The 20,550-nt window shown below is 37.8% G+C and overlaps 1 protein-coding gene across 2 annotated transcripts in view; it reads left to right on the top strand.

Annotated features, from left to right (window-relative positions):
- The window catches only part of LOC121390510 (protein Wnt-4-like), a 62,613-nt gene extending 43,665 nt beyond the window's left edge, over positions 1 to 18,948 (top strand). For both annotated transcript variants that reach the window (XM_041522341.1, XM_041522342.1), the window contains exon 4: positions 14,149 to 18,948. In XM_041522341.1, coding sequence (XP_041378275.1) covers positions 14,149 to 14,616 — 468 coding nt within the window. In that variant the 3' untranslated portion in view covers positions 14,617 to 18,948. The remainder of the gene's footprint in view (positions 1 to 14,148) is intronic.
- Positions 18,949 to 20,550: the final 1,602 nt, after the last annotated feature.

Raw genomic sequence — 20,550 nt, 5'->3', positions numbered from 1 at the left:
AAGACCAAATTAGAGAATGGATCCACTGAGGTGATTCGACCCTTCCACCCAAGCATCTCAGGCGAGCGCTCTGCCCACTGGGCCAGACCCGCCCTACTTAAAGGGGAAGGAAGAAAGAAATGTTTTATTTAACGACGCACTCAACACATTTTATTTACGGCTATATACCGTCAGACATATGATTAAGGACAACACAGATATAGAGAGAGGAAACCCGCTGTCGCCACTTCATGGGCTACTCTTTTCGATTAGCAACAAGGGATTCTTTATATGCACCATCCCACAGACAGGGTAGTACATACCGCTGTCTTTGTTACACCAGTTGTGGAGCACTGGCTGGGACGAGAAATAGCCCAATGGACCCACCGACGAGGATCGATCCAAAAACGACCGCGCATCAAGCGAGCGCTTTACCACTGGGCTGCGTCCCGCCCCTACTAGTTGAAAGAGTTAGTATGCAAGGAGCAAGGGGTGGGTGGTGGTACCAAGGGTCAACTTGTCAGAGTGGTCAGGAGAAAAAGGCAGAAAACCCCCAACCCACCGACAGTGCTGCCCTGTCTGTGGGAAATGCAAATAAAAGATATCTTGCTGCTAATTGGAATGGGTAGCATATGTGCAGGTGTTGGGGTGGGTGGGTCATGGTGCATGGAAACATTGCCACTAAAAGACAAAAAAAGTGTCCTTTTTTAGTTTAGACGTGCTCAGTTTGTCTAGATGGAGAACAGTCTATATATTACTCTACCCTGATTATGTCTAACACACCTTCCTCCATTGTTCATAAAATGAGAGTAAAATCAGATTGATTTAAACATAGTTTATTGCTTTCGAAACACAAATTGTTTAGGTACCAGTTTTCCAATTTACTAGATCTGTTTCCCCCATAATACAGTGCAGGGGTCTCGCTACATGTCATAAGTAATAAATCTCTTAAGACTAATTTCCAATACGCCTGCCATCCATTGGCAGCGATAGTAATATCCGCCATCCGTTTATTTAGGCCGCCATCCAAAATCATAAGTCATGCCATCGTCTTGAACTACCAGAGTAATCAGGTTCATCGTCGTTTACAAGACATTTTCGAAGTTCTTGTACCCTGCAAATCTTAGGTACCATCCCTTCCTATAAGTGGAACCAGCTCTACCGATTCCCTCTATCCCTTTCCTGAATACTGGAGAGACCACTGTGTATAATACAATGCCATTTATAACCAACGACAAAAGTATAACAGAAATTTTAAAACCAAATGAAAGAAAGAAAGAGAAAAGAAAGAAAAAGTTCTGTATGTGTTTGATAATCTGAGTTCACTGCTGGTCCGCCCTGGAGATGATAGGTAAAACAAAAATGTGTTTCAAAGATATATATATTATGATATAAAAGATTAAATAATTGAATAGTAATGAATTTTCACTAATCCAAATGCCTTGAAGATGATGGCCTTCGTTCAGTTTGAAAAGACAGGATGGTCTGATTTCAAGTAACTTGTCATAAAATACGTTTTAAAACATCAGCAACAAAACAAAAACAAATAAACCAAACCAAACCAAACCAAACCAAACTAAAACCAAATTAAAACATGGTACATATTGGAAGGAAGGAAGGAAATGTTTTATTTAACGACGCACTCAACACATTTTATTTACGGTTATATGGCGTCGGACATATGGTTAAGGACCACACAGATATTGAGAGAGGAAACTCGCTGTCGCCACTTCATGGGCTACTCTCTTCAATTAGCAGCAAGGGATCTTTTATATGCACCATTCCACAGACAGGGTAGTACATACCACGGCCTTTTATATGCCAGTCGTGGTGCACTGGCTGGAAAGAAATTAGTACATATCGGAGACTTGCGGCCGATTTCAGTGTGTGCCATTTTTGGTGCTGTACGGGCGAGGATCGCTGGAAACGAACACATTAAAGGCATATTGTCACAGAACACTGACCTATCACATGGCCTAACAAAGCATTACTTAAAAACATATATATTTGATTTGTCCCTAAATGTACTTTATTCAACCATCTACGCAACCACCATACTCGACTTATTAATGATATTTTGTCAAAATAATTGAATTATGGCAATGGTCCATAATTCAAAAACCAACATTGCTGAGAGGGTTGACATGGATTTCTCTCCATTATGGTGTAGTTAAAGTGATGCAATAGCTAGATTTGGTCTGTAAACATTAATGTAATTTTGATTGATTATTAATTTTTAGAGAAATAAGGTCCTTAAATCTGTGACAGCATGCCTTTAAATATCGATTCTGTGGTTATCAACAGCAGTGCTTCTATACGGACGTCCAAAAGAAACTATACCAAGACTCTGAGAGACTACTGAAGAAAAACCAAAACATGTTGCAAGTTCTAAAGTTATATATTAGTAATCATGTGTGGTGTTTTGGCATAATGTGAACAAAATGTTATTTCGAAAAAGCAGAAACACATTTAACTATCATTTCCATTATCAAAACTATAAAGAGTTTTAAACCATTTGCTATTGGTATAGTTTCTTTTGGACGTCAGTATATATGAGCGGTCCGGTTTTTAGTAATCGTGCCCGCGCCTCGTCCACAAAAAACGAGTTCATTGAAACCGACCCATACAAAGCCTTTGTTTCCTCCGGTGTTTGCTGGGTCACCACCTATGGAGTACGATCATTATTCCGATGATGACAAATAAAGAGAAACAAAGCCAGTTTTTATCCATCTGGGTTAAAACCGATTTTATTACGTTGTTTTACACACCAATAACGTTATAATACCAGTGTTATTGCTGGTTTGTTTTCTATTCACCACAAAAACACACGTAAACAACGTTTATTCATCTAGAGCATTCAGTTTAAGCTAAAAATCTAGACCGGCTACTTAGGTAAGCAACCGGCCTCGGTGGTGTCGTGGTTAAGCCATCGGACATAAGGCTGGTAGGTACAGGGTTCGCAGCCTGGTACCGGCTCCCAGCTAGAGCGAGTTTTAACGACTCCGTGGGTAGGTGTAAGACCCTCTTCATTCTCGCTGACCATTAACAACTACTGCACTGTCCTGGACAGACAGTCCAAATAATTGAGGTGTGTGCCCAGGACAGCGTGCTTGAACCTTAATTGAATATAAGCACGAAAATAAGTTGAATTGAATGAATAGGTAAGCGCGCTAGAATCTGAATTAAATGTGTTAACTTATTCTCTCTCTCACCGCCCCCCCTCCACCGCCGCCCCCCCTCCACCCCCGCCCCCGCCCCCTTCCTAAAACAGATTCCATCCCAACGGCTATCATATACTGACAGGAAACACTTTCAAAGACACTGCGCGGGTTCTGCGGTCAAACGAAAGAAAGAAAGAAATGTTTTATTTAACGACGCACTCAACACATTTTATTTACGGTTATATGGCGTCAGACATATGGTTAAGGCGCGGTCAAACGAAGTAACGTAACTACCACGGCGTTCCTTATTTCTACATTCCTCCATCGCTGGACAAGACCCCCATTTCTCTCTCTCTCTCTCTCTCTCTCTCTCTCTCTCTCTCTCTCTCTCTCTCTCTCTCTCTCTCTCTCTCTCTCTCTCTCTCTCTCTCTCTCTCTCTCTCTCTCTCTCGCGCCGTTCAACATTCACGCGCAAATAGCCATGTCTGATGGCTGTTTCTAGTATTTACCTACGACATTTCATACGTGAAGAGTACAAACGATATTTATCTCGTATCATACCGACAAGCCAGAAAGACTTAAACATTACTGTTTGTGTTGACATACATAACCCCGCATACCGTTAGCATCGTATTAAGTCGCCAGCCACGCCGCAGTACGTTGTATATCTGACCCGATTGGTGTCAGTAGGAAATGCCGTAACCCTAAGTATATAAACCGCCCGCAATACATTGTATATATATAGCTATATTTTATTTATGTATTGATTTACCTTTGTTTTAGCTAACTAATAAATGAATTTAACTACAATTTATTGAACCGTGGTGGCAATATATTGTATCTGTAACCCGATTGGTGACGGTCGAAAATACCGTAACCCTAAGTATATAAACCGGCCGCAATATATTGTATATCTGACCCGATTGGTGACAGTCGAAAATACCGTAACCATGAGTATATAAACCGGTCACAATATATTAAACCAATGTGCTCTAGAGGTGTCGTTAAAGAAAACAGACTTTAACAGTCCTGCGACCTATCTCGGATCTGGCGGAAGTTAACTATCAAGCTACCCATATTATATAGTGCCTCTTGACAAAATCTCCTTTGGACTTTTTGAAACTGTTATTGGTTTTGTTTATTTTGTTTCTGTTATTTAATTTAACAGAACTCGTGATATGCAGGCATCATCCTACTATTGCAGCCAATCAGCGAATAATATTTTCATTGAAAAGGATGCCTTTTTCCTTATTTTATTAAAGTTTTGTTGGAATCAGAACTGGTTTAACTGTTAAAGGGACATTCCTGCTGCAATTTTTAATGTGCTATTGACTAACAGAGACTTTTTGACGACTGTAATTACATAATAATCAAATATATTTGTCTGCATAAAATATTAGTGGCTGTATATTAAACGTGTTTCTGGTCATTCTAATATTTGTACTAGGTTAAATTTCATTTTATTTCCAATAATGTTTTTCTCGTACGTGCGAAATTATTTGAAGACACAATCCAGTTTGGGCTTCTTACAAATATTAAGACGACCAGAAATACATTGAATATACAGACACTGATATTCTAAACAAGAAAATATATTTAATATGTAAGTTTAATCGTAGAAAAAAATTATTAGTCGCAAAGATCTTACAATGCAGAAAACTCGGGAATGTCCCTTTAAGTTGGGTCAACTCCCATAAGAACGGTGTAAAACAGGGTTGGTTCGTATGTCTAGAACCGAATACCATATCATGTAGTGTATTGCCTGTATATAATACTAAGGTTTAAAGGGACATGCCCTAGTTTTCAAACACTAAGGTATATTTTTGACTATTATAGCCGTTTTTGATACCTGAAAACATACTTTACTTAGATTTTATGGTTTAGATTATCAGTTTCCATACATTCGAAGTGTTTTTGGTCATTCTGGTGTTTTAAATATCACAAAATGCATTTCTCTTATTTTTAAAAACGCATGTGCGTCTGAGAAGTAACAGTTATGGAGTCGTGTTTTAGTCTATTTTTAGAGTGTATTTCACCATTTCAAAGTCACAGACTCATGTTTCACTCAATTGTAACTTTATCCAAATGTGTTACAGGTCTGTAGATTAAATAAACTTAGTTTAATTTTCACGGGTTAAAACTAGGGTCTGTCCCTTTAATAAACATCGCTTCACTCGAAGTAAACAGTGGTAATATTTCAAATTCCAGGTAGAGAACTTGTTATTTATTTTGTAGAATGATATCACAGGGGCTTTTTTTCTAAATTAGAAAATTAAACATTGTTTTTCGATTTTAATTGCTACATCATACATGGACTAATATTGATTAAGTTGGTCACCGTGTTAAAGGGACATTCCCGAGTTTTCTGCACTTTTTAAGATGTTATCGACTAACAGAGACGTTTTAACGATTGTAATTACATATCAAATATATTTTTCTGCATAAAAATTAGTGGCTGTATATTAAACGTGTTTCTGGTCGTTCTAATATTTGTACTAGGTTAAATTTCATCTTATTTCCTAAAATATATTTTTTTTTCGTATGTACAAAATTATTTGAATAAAAAATCCAGTTTGGGCTTGTTAAAAATATTAAGATGACCAGAAACATATTGAATATACAGACACTGATATTCTAAACAAGAAAATATATTTAATATGCAAGTTTAATGGTACAGATATTTTATTATTCGGAAGCATCTTACAATGCAGCAAACTCAGGAATGTCCCTTTAATATATAGACTGATGTTTGTATGTTCGGGCTATGTAAAAACAATAGAAGTGAAATACATATACAGACTGGTCGCATTTTGACTTGTGTCATCACCCGGCACACTATAGGTGCAGCTGAACTATGTAAGCATTTTGCAGTAAACATTAATTGGCACTTTAACGACGACTAAGGGATTAACCGATAGTTTGACACCTCACCCCCAGCTGGAGATCTTTTACGACAAGAGGTAAGGAGAAAAAAAACCCTGTCCGTTTTAGACTGTTACCTGTTCTCTTTCAAGTGGACGTTCGTGTAAAATTCTGTTAAGCGGTACACGCGGTAGGAACCCAGTCTACAGCGATTCGTTATGGTAGCACTAAACCAGTTAATTTCCGCCTGGGTCGAAGTGCACCGTAGAGAAGTTAACACCACAAGTCCTGTGATTGGTTATAATGTGAGTGTGTTGGTTGTAAAAAAAATTAGTTTCATCTGGGCTAAAAATGTATGCAATTTTATTTGATGTAATACCACCGTGTCAAGTAGCCTTGTGCTTGGAACATGTATGGGGTACCTGTAAAAAAAAGTACTCAAATTTTGTGCGAAACTAGGGGTGTTGTAAAAACATCTGGTTATACCGAACATGAGCCATGAAAGGTACCATTTTCTGCAGTTAATACTTTGAGGTAGGGGTTGTAGTACTGATATTTATAGGTCATAGTTTGGTTGATATATTGCATTATAGTGTTTTTAAACACAAACGTTAACATGGTCGCCTATGGGATTTTAATTGGTATAGTCCAACCTCTACAGCGATTCGTTATGGCGGAAGGGAGAAGAGGCCGCCTCGTGAACTATCCGACAACCTTTGATAACATCGAAATCATCAGCGTCTTCCCTTTATTGTTTTAATCTCCGCTTGACAGGTTTACGGGCCCATAGCGTATTTTATGGAGCTTCGTACGTCTGTGGAATGGGTTTTTTGGGTTGCACCCGTCGTGTTCCGTGCCAGAAAGTAATGAAAAGTATTCTATTTATTTTGACATACGTTACAGTGTATCTGTTGTAATTCACAATTAAAGCAGTGCGAACTATTAAAGCGTGCGCACACATGAAAATAGGTTACTATGAAAACGTGGCATCGTGTTCCAGTGTTTATCTGTTCCAGTTTATAATAAAAACTGGACAAACTGTAAACTCGTGTATCGTAGTGATTGCAAGAAAGAAATATATTTTCTACTATATAACTGAAGATACTTTTTCCTCTTACAGCAATATTCACGGGCGTAGGAATGTGCCAAAGGTAGGCGGGGGGGGGGGGGGGGGGGGGGACACACACACACACATACTTGTTACTCGTGAGATATGATTGCAAACTTCACTCAGTGAGGTATAAATCATATTTGACAAAAAACATGAAATATCCTTCCCTCCCCCCTCTCTTCTCTCTCTCTCTCTCTCTCTCTCTCTCTCTCTCTCTCTCTCTCTCTCTCTCTCTCTCTCTCTCTCTGTACTAAGTATATGGCTATTTATAATTTGGTTATGAAACTATAGAAATATGTTATGAACTTGCAGCTTGCTATGACATGTTTTGAAAGAACAAAAATGTTTTATAAAAAGGAAGAATGTACCTTTTAGTTGCTACAATAACCTGATTTAGCGAGATGTGGATAAATCCAGGGCCGTAGCTAGGATTTTTTGTTGGGTGGGGGGGGGGGCAAGTGAGTAGTTAATAGTCTAAACCACCTTAAACGGTTAAGAAGAGAATTTTCTTTAAGTTTCTATAATTCTTTTCGGATCCCCTCCCCCCTCCCCCCCCCCAATAGAATCTGTCTATGCTTTTCATATATTTTTATTTTACATTGAAAGAAAAAATGGACATTGTTTTCTAATCTGTATCCACAGTTACACGAATGGTCCGTGTTAAGTCGACATCTGTACAAATCGCTGTTTAAAGGACTACATCCAAGTCGTAATCTTGTATAAACATGTATTTATATTTTCTATTCTTTTGCCACTACTATTATTGTTACTGTAACTAGACCGCCTCGGTGGCGTCGTGGTTAGGACATCTGTCTACAGTCTGGTAGGTACTGGGTTCGGATCCCAGTCGAGGCATGGTATTTTTAATCCAGATACCGACTCCAAACCCTGAGTGAATGTTCCGCAAGGCTCAATGAGTAGGTGTAAACCACTTGCATCGACCAGTGATCCATAACTGGTTCAACAAAGGCCATGGTTTGTGCTATCCTGCTTGTGGGAAGCGCAAAAAAAAGATCCCTTGCTGCTAATCGGAAAGAGTAGCCCATGTAGTTGCGACAGCGGGTTTCCTCTCAAACTCTGTGTGATCCGTAACCATATGTCTGACGCCATAAAACCGTAAATAAAATGTGTTGAGTGCGTCGTTAAATAAAACATTTCTTTCTTTCTTTCTTTACTGTAACTATACATAAAGTACAAAAAAGCAGATATAACCCAGTTATAAAAAGAAATGAAACTATCTGTAGAAAGTGTAATACTAGTCAAGCTGAAGATGAATATCATTTTCTTTTAGTGTGTCCATAATATAATTTAAGCAGGAAATATTTCATATCAGAATAGTTTATAGTATATGTAAATCCTTCAAGAGAAACATTCAAGTTATTGATTTCGAATTGAAATATGAAGTGTATTAAAGGAATAAATCTACCAGGTCGGGTCGGGTAAAGTGTTTAACGTGCAAATATGCCACTAGAGCTTCACACACGCCTGTCACGGGCTTAATCTCTGACTTTCGCCAGTGACTAAGTCCGGGCCAGGAAGGGGGGGGTGGGGGTATGTTTGAGGTGGGCGGAATTTGGAATAAGAATGTAGTGGTTAGGTCAGAGACCTAAGGCCAAACGAACCTACCAGTTTAAATTGAGTATATATTGTAAAACATGGTACATATTGGAAGGAAGGAAAATGTTTTATTTAACGACGCACTCAACACATTTTATTTACGGATATATGGCATCAGACATATGGTTAAGGACCACACAAATATTGAAAGAGGAAACCCGCTGTCGCCACTCCATGGGCTACTCTTTTCGATTAACAGCAAGGGATCGTTTATATGCACCATCCCACAGACAGGATAGCACATACCACGGCCTTTGATATACCAGTCGTGGTGCACTGGCTGGAACGAGAAATAGCCCAATGGGCCCACCGACGGGGATCGATCCCACACCGACCACGCATCGAGCGAGCGCTGTACCACTGGGCTACGTCTCGCCCCTTGTTTTAAAAGAATTATCTTGGTCATGTGGACTCAATAACTGTCTTGTCTTGTCTTGTCTTGTCTTGTGTAACTAGACATCGTCTTGTCTTGTGTAACAATATATCTGTCCAAATTTAACTATTTGTATCTGGGTGGGACGTAGCCCAGTGGTAAAGAGCTCGCCTGATGCGCGGTCGGTCTGGGATCAATCCTCGTCGGTTGACCCATTGGACTAGTTCTCGTTCCAAAGGCCGTGGTATGTGCTATCCTGTCTGTGGGATGGTGCATATAAAAGATCCCTTGCTATTAATGGAAAAATGTAGCGGGTTTCCTCCAAGACTACGAGTAAAAAATACCAAAATGTCTGACATCCAATAGCCGATGATTAATATATCACAGTGCTCTAGTGGTGTGATTAAACAAAACAAACTTTTACACACTTTTATATGATGTATTAAGACCAAATTTACCAAACACACCAGGCATTAAAACCAAAATTCCTACAATCTCACAACTATGTGATCAGTCCTAACATAGACCCTAACCTCTCTCTTTTTTTCTTTTTTTCACTACATGTATTTTTATCCGCGTTTTACCCCATTCCACTATTTACTTATTACATTACGCGTTGATGACGTTTTAATCAGAAAGCTAGACGTTTTGCGGCGTGGGCTCATCAGTTTTATTCGCTCTCGCTGGGGTTCTTGCGTTGTGTACAACTCGTTCGTTAATGAATGCTACCGACAACGCCATGTCTATATGTAAAACATATTTGTTATAATAAATGAGGTATGCTTTGAAAATATACTGTGAACAGACGTATGCTCTGCCCTTGAAGCAATATTTGCATGAACAGAAAAGAGAAATAGACGACAAGAATTCAGCGGAATCAAATGTCTCGCCTTACATAAATGCATTGATATACATGTAGTTTGTGAGATAAGGAGCTAAACGCAAAACTTTAGCGTTGAATTAAACGTAAAAGTTGACCCAAACTATCAAGTCTGTAACGGAAAATGCTGTTTTTAAATACATAGTATAATAGCATAGGCTATTTTTATAGGGGGCCAGGCTGATTTTTTGCTCGAATTAAATGAAAACGCCTGAATCTGGACAGCAACATTTATTTCTATTAGCTGTATTGCCAGACCGTTATGCATTTTTACTTGCAACTAATATTGTGGTTAGAATGATGGAAATACATGAGAATTTTCTCCAGCCCCAGAGGAGCAGTTGCCCCCACCCCCTCCCCATGTTTCGTACGCTTATGTATAATAAGTCTGTTGTAAAAATTATTTCACAATTAAGAATGAGAAACCTAAGTTTAAATATTGAAAGTGTCAAGATTTTATCTATAAATGATGCATTAATTATTGTTTTACATGAACGTGTGTCTACATCGCATGTGTTTGTGTTCTACGATATAAAAACAAGTTGACAAGCCGAAAATTGACACTGGTGTTAATTAAAACGCGGCGCAAAAATGACTTATTCAGTGCATGCCGTCGTACCCATTTGAATTTTTACATTTCGACCTCCAGATATCAAAGAGTTCCTGTCTGTCCAAGCAGAACAAGGGAGCAGTCATTGACAGGTCTGTGATGGTCGTAAAAGATCAATGTGTGGGGTCCAATTATTGTGGGAAATTAAAAAAGCATAACAAATCTCCAACGCCTTGGAGTTGCGTGCCCCGAACGTGATTGTCCAGGGACGATTGATAAAACGAAGCCAGAGTTTAGTAACTCCCGGCTAGAAAACAGGCGCTGGTAATGGCGCTTTTATGCCGTGTCCCAAAGTGCAGTAATCAAAAACGCCGGACATAAAAACCGGGTGGCCAGGGATAGTTCGGCTTTTCGCGATTTGTGTTTGTTTTCGCGTCATCGCACGCGCTGTGAAGCGTACAGCTCAGATTGCCTCCACCGGGGTGTAGTTAAGGGCCGGGATATAAGGGAGGATAAACTGATTAATATTCAAACAAATTCCGAGTGGTCTTAGTTCTTGTGGAAAATTTTTATGTGCTCGTACTGGAAGCGCTCTTTGATGACTCCCCAACACCGTGCAATTAGCGTCCGTCGCAATCTGTAATGTCGCAAAATGAACGACCGCTTTATGTCCTGTTGTATGAATGGTTATTTCCCCCGAAATGCCAATCTTGTAAATTACTATTTTAATCCACCTATGAGATTCTTCGTTCGATAAGTTAACTGCTAAGATGACAGAAAGAAATATATAATCAAAGCCAGCTAAAGTTGGACTGAAGATACCTCTTATGACACTTGAAATAATATTATGGTTGTAATAAAATAAATTATGAATTTTTATCCTCGTCTGCCACAAGTGTTTTTTTTTTTTTTTTTAAGATTAGGAAACTTTATTAACGTGCCTATATCCAAATAAGGTTCAGTCCAATGATCTAAAATATAAAATAAAAACAATATTTCAATCTCCAGCTCCCATTGTAAAAACTATTTGAATTTTTAAAAAATCTAGCATTTATTTTTTATTTTTTATTTTTTTATTGTCCCAGAAGAATACGTAGTGTTAGGGAAATCTAGCATTTATTATATTATACTTCATTTTTGCATTTACTATAGTTTGACACCCAATAGCTGATGTATTTTTCGTGCTGGAGAGTCGTTAAACATACAATTAATTAACTAATTAATGCATTCATTCATTCATTCATTCATTCATTCATTCATTCATTATAATCTGTAATCAAAGCCCGCTTGTGCTAAATTTGTAGGGGATACTCTTGCACACACGCAAACTATGAAAGTAATATATCTGAGACATAGTAAATTAGATTGCCAATACTATTAGAAATATTGTGAAATTCATTACAACATTATGCTAAAATATTTAGTTCATTTTCTGTTTGTCATTTCGTTGTCCCCCTTGGCCACCCCACCCACCCCACGCCCGCTAATTAAAACTTGGCTATATATAATATTTTCTAGACACGTACGCCAGATTGTTAGCATAATGATTGCCACGAACAATATATTGTTATAATGCGTTATGTCTATCTGAACAAAATAAGCTAAAGTACATCGCCAATTATTCCAAGTTTACAAATACTATTGCCAGGCATAAGCGTACGAGACATGGGGGCAACCCCCCTCCCACCCCCCACCCCCCACGCCCCCAGTGCTGGAGCAAATCCTCAAATTCGGGCAAAAACGATAGAGATATTCGGAGAAATAAAAATCAGTTGGACTCAAACAATTTCACCATGTGTTTGCATCAGTCTACCCACAATATTAGTGGTGATACAGGTATAACAAAAAATGCGTAGTGATTCGTTTGTAACCCTACATAGTTGTTTTGCAGTCATGCCAATATGAATAAATTTTTGTTATTCAGATTCGTGCATTTTCGTTTTATTCGTGTAAAAATCAGCCTGCCCTCTACAAAAATGGGAGCCGGTACGCCAATGTTGGCATGGATGTAGAAAGAACTAATTAATTCACTTGCCAAAATGCAAGTGAAAATTCTAACGGACGAAATTAAAAAGATCATGCAGGATATGGTTAAATTATAAAAAAAACCTGTTTGAGAACCCATGTCTCATTGCTTGCGATTATGTCACTGCTTTTTGAGATGTGTGTTTTCCCCTACGTTCTTCTATTTCAACTAACGCACTATTTCTTGTAACTCGTGTGTATTCCTCACATTGTGTCAGTTCCACCTAGGGAACGGGGGACACGTGTTTCTCATACGCCGGGCTATAAAGTTAATGGCTGCTTGCTCGCTTGGGGAAATGTTGTTACTAAACACCGTATTTTATTTTTATGCCGACTTCAAAGGGCCTGTGATGAACCAGTCGAACTAGGATGGCTGTCGGCGAACGGAGAAAACGACGCGCACGTTTTACGTGCGTTGAGCGACACGCTGGGAAGATTGCGGCACTTTCCTGCATGTCGTGTGCACATTTTCACTTGGCGTGCTCACTCGAGCGTGTAATTATAACAGCTAATGATTTGAAACCGGATTCTTTGACTGAATGGTCAAACCTGTAATATACTAGAACTATGGATAACAAACTACATACTATATATATATATATATATATATATATATATATATATATATATATATATATATAGTGTGTGTGTGTAATATATAAATATATATTTATATATTTATACTTTTTTAGATACTTTAATTTTACAGAAATATTATCCTGCTGTAATTTTAAACTATATTTTAGTATTGAATTGGACATATTGCAGTGAACTTATACTGCTTTTGTGCAGTAAGCTTAAATAATTGTAAACTTTAAAACAAAATGTATGGGAACAGGGTGTTGAAAAATAAAAATCGCATTTGGATTAGTGAAAACTGATTAATATTCAATTATTTAATCTTTTATATCATAATATATATCTTTTAAACGCATTTTTGTTTTACCCATCATTGATGAAGTGCTTTTTTTGCTATATTTCCAGCGATAAAAGTCTTGCAAAACGCGTTATTAGCGAGAAATTACAACTTCTAAGGCCACGAAATAACAACTCTCACGAAAAGTGGGCATTTTACCTTATCATTCCGTTTGAGTCCATTCCGTTCCGGGTTTTACCAACATCTTCTGGGGAAAATCTGCAGCAATTTTTTGTTTAATTTGTTTAATTTACTATTATTTTATTTCGCCTGAGGTCCTTGCGTCGCAGGATCAAACCACCTCACCCCGTGGATCCATTTAATTAATTGGGGGTTTTTTCTCGTTCCAACCAGTACACCACAACTGGTCAAAGGCCGTGGTATGTGCTTTCCTGTCTGTGGGAAAGTGCATATAAAAGATCCCTTGCTGCATTATGAAACGTGTAGCGGGCTTCCTCTGATGAGAATTACCAAATGTTTGACATCCAATAGCCGATGATTAATTAATCAATGTGCTCCAGTGGTGTCGTTAAACAAAACAAACTTTTTATTTTATTTTATTTTTTCTTTATTTATATTTTTTTTGTAGGAAAATTATAAGATTTTCTTTTTATTGTACATTGAAATATATTTCAAAAATATTAAAAATCGTCTAAACGTTTTCTTCTTTTCAGGCAATTGAGGATCACATGAAAGTGGACTGCAAGTGTCATGGCGTCTCGGGCTCGTGCGAAATGCGGACCTGCTGGCGAGCGATGCCTTCGTTCCGGACCGTGGGCAAGAACCTGAAGGAGAAATTCGACGGCGCCACGGAGGTCCAGCGAAAGACAGTGGGCACTCGCAACGACCTCGTCCCCCTGAACGCACAGTTCAAACCTCACACGGAGTCCGACCTCGTTTACATGGCGGCCTCCCCAGACTTCTGTGAGCCCGACAAAAAGACGGGTTCTTTGGGCACCCATGGGCGTGTGTGTAACAAGACCTCCAAGGCAATAGACGGGTGTGAGCTCATGTGCTGCGGCCGCGGCTATCGAACACGTCCTATTGTGATCGTGGAACGCTGTATGTGCAAGTTTCATTGGTGTTGCTATGTGAGGTGTAAGAAGTGCGAGCGACATTTGGACGAGCACACCTGTCTGTGAGATGCCCAGGTGACTTATCTCGGCACTGACAGCAAACAAGGTTCAGCCTTCGTGGTCCTGTAGTAGGAGCTGGCTGGTGGCTACCGACAAAACTATCAACAAAGGAATGACTTGGCGAAGCGAAGCAGGGTTGCAATAGTAAAAAATTCGTCGTTAGACTACTTCAGTGTAAACTATCAAAAGATTACCCGGCGAATAACCAAAACAAGGTGACCTCCGGTTGCAATAGTGGTTAGCTTGGTCATTTGTAAAATCGCTACGCCAAATGCAATAGTAGGAAGACCACTAGCTTGGCCACTTGCAAAATTACAAACAATCACCAGACGAATAACACTAACACTAAGCCAATTGCAATAGTAGGAAGATCCTGGTTAGCGTGGCTATTTGTAAAATAAAAAAAATATGACCTGACAAATAACAAAAAAGGTGACCTCACTATGCCAATTGCAATATTAGGAAGACCGTTAGTTTTTACAATTTGTAAAATAACAAAAAGATGACCTGGCGAATAACCAAAATTGTGACTTCACTAAGCCAATTGCAATATTAGGAAGACCATTTTCTTGGCCATTTGCAAAATAACAAAAATATTACCTAGCGAATAACCGAAAAAGGTGACCTCACTATCCCAATTGCAATATTAGGAAGACCGTTAGTTTGGCCATTTGTAAAATAACAAAAATATGACCTGGCGAATAACCAAAAAGGTGACCTCACTATGCCAATTGCAATAGTAGGTCCATTAGCTTGGCCATTTGTAAACTCACAAAAAGATTACCTGGCTAATGATACTAACACTAAGCCAAGTGCAATAGTAGGACGATCATGGTTATCTTGACCATTTGTAAAATCACCAAAAAAAAGAGATGACTTGAAGAAGCAAATCAAATTGCACTAATACGAAGATTATCATTAGCTTGGCCACTTCTGAAATGCAAACCAGTTTACCTAGCCAGGCAAAGCAAGCTGCCTTAGTAGAACGACCATAATTAGCCTGTTATAAAATATCCAAAAGATGACACTGCCAAACAAACTACAGTAGTTAAAAAGATCGTTGTTAAATATTTAAAACATGACCTTGCAAAGAAAAATTGCAATAACAGAGGCCATCGTCAGCCAAGCATAGTCACTTCCGTAATGGGTCTAAATGTGCTATTAGGTGGTTCTTGCTTACAACCATTGGAACCTTTCACAGAAATCCGTTTCTTCAAAGTCCCCCATATGCCTTACGACAGGAGTGGTATGTATAAACCAGTACCAACCAGCTTTCATGGTGTTCATATCATCGTAAGACAAACACTGACTATTTATTGACGTTAGAGAGAGAGAGAGAGAGAACAAATATCGAAACATACCCAACGGAAATCGGGCTACAGCAAAAGCAAATACACAACAAAAGGAAGTACAGTAGAGTGTAGATGAAAATACTCCAAAAAACTAAATTTATTTTAAAGCTTATAAAGAAAAGGAAGTTGACACTGATGCTGTTGAGTTTTACTTAGATATTAAGGAATACCGTTTTTGTGAATGTATTCATAGACTTCTAGATATATTACTAAGTGTCAGTTTCGGTAATGCCTGTAACGACGTGATGATAACTGAACTGAGGAGTGATCTGTTTAAAACAATGCAAACTATTAGTCCCTTTCTATAGGAATTCAATATTCGGTGCTAGAATGTCCACACATCCATTTCATTATTTAAAAAAAAGCAATAACTGTTTGTGAATTGATAGCAGATATATTGTTAGAATGTGTAATGATATTATTTTAAATAGTGCGCCATTTTGTTGTGTAAAAGAGGTGATAGTTACCGCAAATACTGTTTCAAGAGAAAGTGAACTGGAATATATTATTCAACGGAAGCGGAAGAGACAAACCGGATATGCGCACGTAACAGTATTGTTTATTCTGAGCACTCACTGTTATGTTTGGAATGAAAGTGACGTTTCTTTTGCAGACGACTGCACAATGTCGTCCAAGTTTGTACAAATTTGTAAATGTGTATTATGGTCATATTTATTTACATTTTGTACATATGTACATTTTGTGCCTTGTAGATAAGATGTAAAATTCACATTCGGACATCTTCGGATATGTTCGTAAATTGACATCGATTTTTAACGCAAAAACAAAATAGTCCCAGTTCACCAAACTAATGTGGAATATTTAAAATGTACTCTTCAACAGTGATGCTGAACATAATTTGATGACGACAAACTAATCGGCGGCTGGACGCCAGGTTAAATGTGTTTTTACGAACATATCCAAAAATCTTCGAACTGACAGGTTGTTTATGTTGTTACATTCTATATATGTGTTGTTAGAACTAGACTTTCAGACGGTGTTTCACACGATACACTTGAATAGGCCTACTTACAGAAATCCAGATTCATGCGCGTGTGCAAGAATGTGTGTGTGTGTGTGTGTGTGTGTGTGTGAACTATGGCAAGAAACGTTTTGGGGAGGGTCGGGCCATACTCCCCCAATAAAATAGATTAAAAAAGAAAAATATTTTGGAGCGGGATTAGGGGATGTTTGCACACGCGCCTAATATTTTGAATGAATTTTAACCGTCAAAATCTGTTTCTATAAATTGTGTATATTCCTAAGTGGTCTTTATATGAGGGGAGAAGGTTTACGCAAATGGCCCGATTTTGTATTATATAATTGTTGAAATTATTTTGATTGACATTAAATAATATTTTATATTAATTTAATAACTCGTAAACAGAATTAATAACACCGTCTGAAAGACTTTAGAAGAAAAAAAAACGGTGTACGATAGTTTTGTTACCCATTATAGAAGAAAACGGTGTATGTGATTTTTCGTCTCCGTTATAGAAGAACTATGCGCGTACGTTAATTTTGCTACTGGTATAGCACAAAAACGTACGGTTTTCTCGCCAATACGATAGTGTTATTAGGCTAGAAGAGAAATGGTTTGTGATAGATTTATCATTGTCAACCTTTACCTCAGTTCACTGTTGAGTGACAATCGACAAGCTCCCACAATCGGTCTCAACGGGCCAAATGAGATTATAGAGAAAATTCACTATCTGTTCAACGAATCCGTCTGTTCATGTCAGTTAATTCAATAATTATATTTAAAAAGAAACTAGAAATTTAATTTAACATTATCTTATACATACATACATACATACATACATACATACGTATGTACACACACACACAACACACACACACACACACACACACACTTTTTACATATATCTATATGACTATATAAAACTACATGGCTAAAACAAAAATATTTTTTATATATATGTTTTTTCAAGTGTAAGCAATTGCCTCTTTGTTACTATGGTAGTTGCACACACGTGAAAGACAATCTGTATGCATTTAGGGGAGAGGGAGTGATATATCTATTTTAAAGTTTTTCATGCTCTTAAGACATTGACCCTAGTTTCGGAGGCACATATCTTTTCTGTAACTGTTTCACATAAAATGTATTTGTACTATAAACAGTATTGTAGAACGATTAGAAACACGCTAGATTAACAAACATTTATAATTTAAGCAAGAAGTTACAATTAATGTGCATTTTAAGTTTTAAAAATCTGTAACAGCCAAAACGATTTCACACTACTTGATAAACTAGGGTCAGCGCCTTTAAAGGCGGCGTCACACCATACGAGTGCCTGGCACGAGAATAGCTGATTGTATCGCAACTAATTCAATTCAGTTTTCAAATTATTGCACATTATTAAACAGTCCGCAAACAAAGATAAGAATTATATAACATCAACAACAAAAACAACAAAAACAACAACAACACAACAACAACAACAAAACAACAACGACAGCAATAATAATAACAATATGAATGTATAGACTAGACGGAAATACAAAATTGGTATTCTTATTTATAAAATCGTATATTTGTTTTCTCACAATAATCTCGTACTTGATACTCGTTTCGTGTGGCGCCGCCTTAAGGGTCGTTTTCCATTTGTGTGGTTTTTGGCGAAGTACAGGCGCGGAAAGCTGAAAACTGACACATCATACTAAAAAAAGAGAACATTTTATGTTTTTGGTAACCGCGCCTGCACCACGCCAAAACCCCCACAAAAAACCCCGCGTCCATTGAAAACTTCCCGAACAGTTTCTCATTTCTGGTGCTAAGGGTTTATTATGCATTTGCTAATTTAAACTTATCAATGGACAATTTTTAAATTAAACTGCAGTTTAACTACTTATGAAATCGAATGAACGGAAATGAATGCAGGGTATAGTAACCACTACTAACTACGGATTCATACAAACCACAAAAAACGTGTATTATACTTATGAAATAAAACTACAACAAGTACTTTTAGTTTTGTATTTTGTTTTGTTTGGTTACACTGTTGTATTAATGGGAAAGAATTTCTGCCTGTGATCAAAAACTCCGACGTAAAGACTATAGGGAAATATCCAGGCTTTTAACGACATACAATTGGAACGAGCGAGACTTCATTAAAGCTTTGGGTGGGGTGGGTGGGTGGGGGGTGGGGGGGGGGGGGGGGGTTAGCGGGACGTAGCCCAGTGGTATTTAAATCGCTCGCCTGATGAGAGGTTGGTCTAGACTCGACCCCCGTCGGTGAAATCATTGGACTATTTCTCGTTCCAACCTGTGCACCTCGACTGATATATCAAAAGCCGCGGTATGTGCCATCCTGTCTTTAGGATAGTGCACAGAAAAGACCCTTTGCTGCTAGTGGAAAAATGTAGCGGGTTGCCACTCTAAGAAAAAAATGCCAAATGTTTGACATCCAATAGCGGATGATTAGTAAATCATTGTGCTCTAGTGGTGTCGTTAAACAAAAACAAACTTCTTCTTGTATGGTAATTATATACTGATTCCCTAAAATTAAATAAGTCTAGAAGAGAAAGGAGCCATTCAATAATTATTGGTTTTCTATTGTGTCATTGATAATATATATATATATATATATATATATCTGTAATACCTGTAGAACAAACAGGCCATAACTACCTGTATATATGAAAGTTAAACTTTGTTTTGTTTAACAACACAGAGGGAACAAACTACATTTTTCCATTAGCAGCAAGATATCTTTTATATGCATTTTCCCACAGACAAGACAGCACATTCCGTGACCCCTGACTTTCCATCGCCTTCCCAAGAGCCTTACATAATTGTTACATAAATCAATGTTCTCTGGTGGTTAAACAAAACAAACTTTAATTTTCATTGAAGCTTTGAATGTAGATTTTGAGTTAAAATTCTTATTACTAGTATTATAGTGATGGAACATATTTTATGTAATAAACGAAATTTGATTCACTGTCAGAGTTGATACGTTTGTATAAAATACAGAGATGTAATATTGGACTCAATGTCAGATAAACTTCGAACAAAATATAATTTAATTTACAGTTGTTACCAATACATTTAAACGCTGCTCCTAGGTGATGACCAGGTCACCAATGCTATACCATCCAATGAAAAAAAAACCCAACAAATACGGCTGAATCGATCACTATGTGACGTACAAGTTAACCTGAAATTGACTTGTCTGTGACGCATAAGTTAACTATAAGCGCTAGGGCCGTACATAGGTTTTAGTTGGAAAAGACGTTTCAATTTATTTTAAAACTCTTTTCTGAAAATATGTAACAAATAGAATACTACATTCTTGTCCATTAGATACCATTTATCTTACAACTCGTTATTTAAAAACGTATTCAACGAGCGAAAGCAAGTTGGATACGTTTTTAAACAACTCGTTGTAAGATAAACGGTCTCTAATGGCCGCTCATGTAGTATTCTCTATATAAAACTAAGAGTTATCATCCGACATTCATGAACGCCGTACACATAATGGAATCAAAGGTAAATGTGCTTGTATGTTATTTCTGATAAGATTGGGTTAGGGAGCTGGGATCTATGAATGTTTATGCACCCTTC

This window comes from Gigantopelta aegis, chromosome 15 (assembly GCF_016097555.1).
Source record: "Gigantopelta aegis isolate Gae_Host chromosome 15, Gae_host_genome, whole genome shotgun sequence".
NCBI lineage: Eukaryota > Metazoa > Mollusca > Gastropoda > Neomphalida > Peltospiridae > Gigantopelta > Gigantopelta aegis.
Note: the sequence above shows the minus strand (reverse complement) of the source record. Positions and strands in the feature narration are given on the sequence as shown.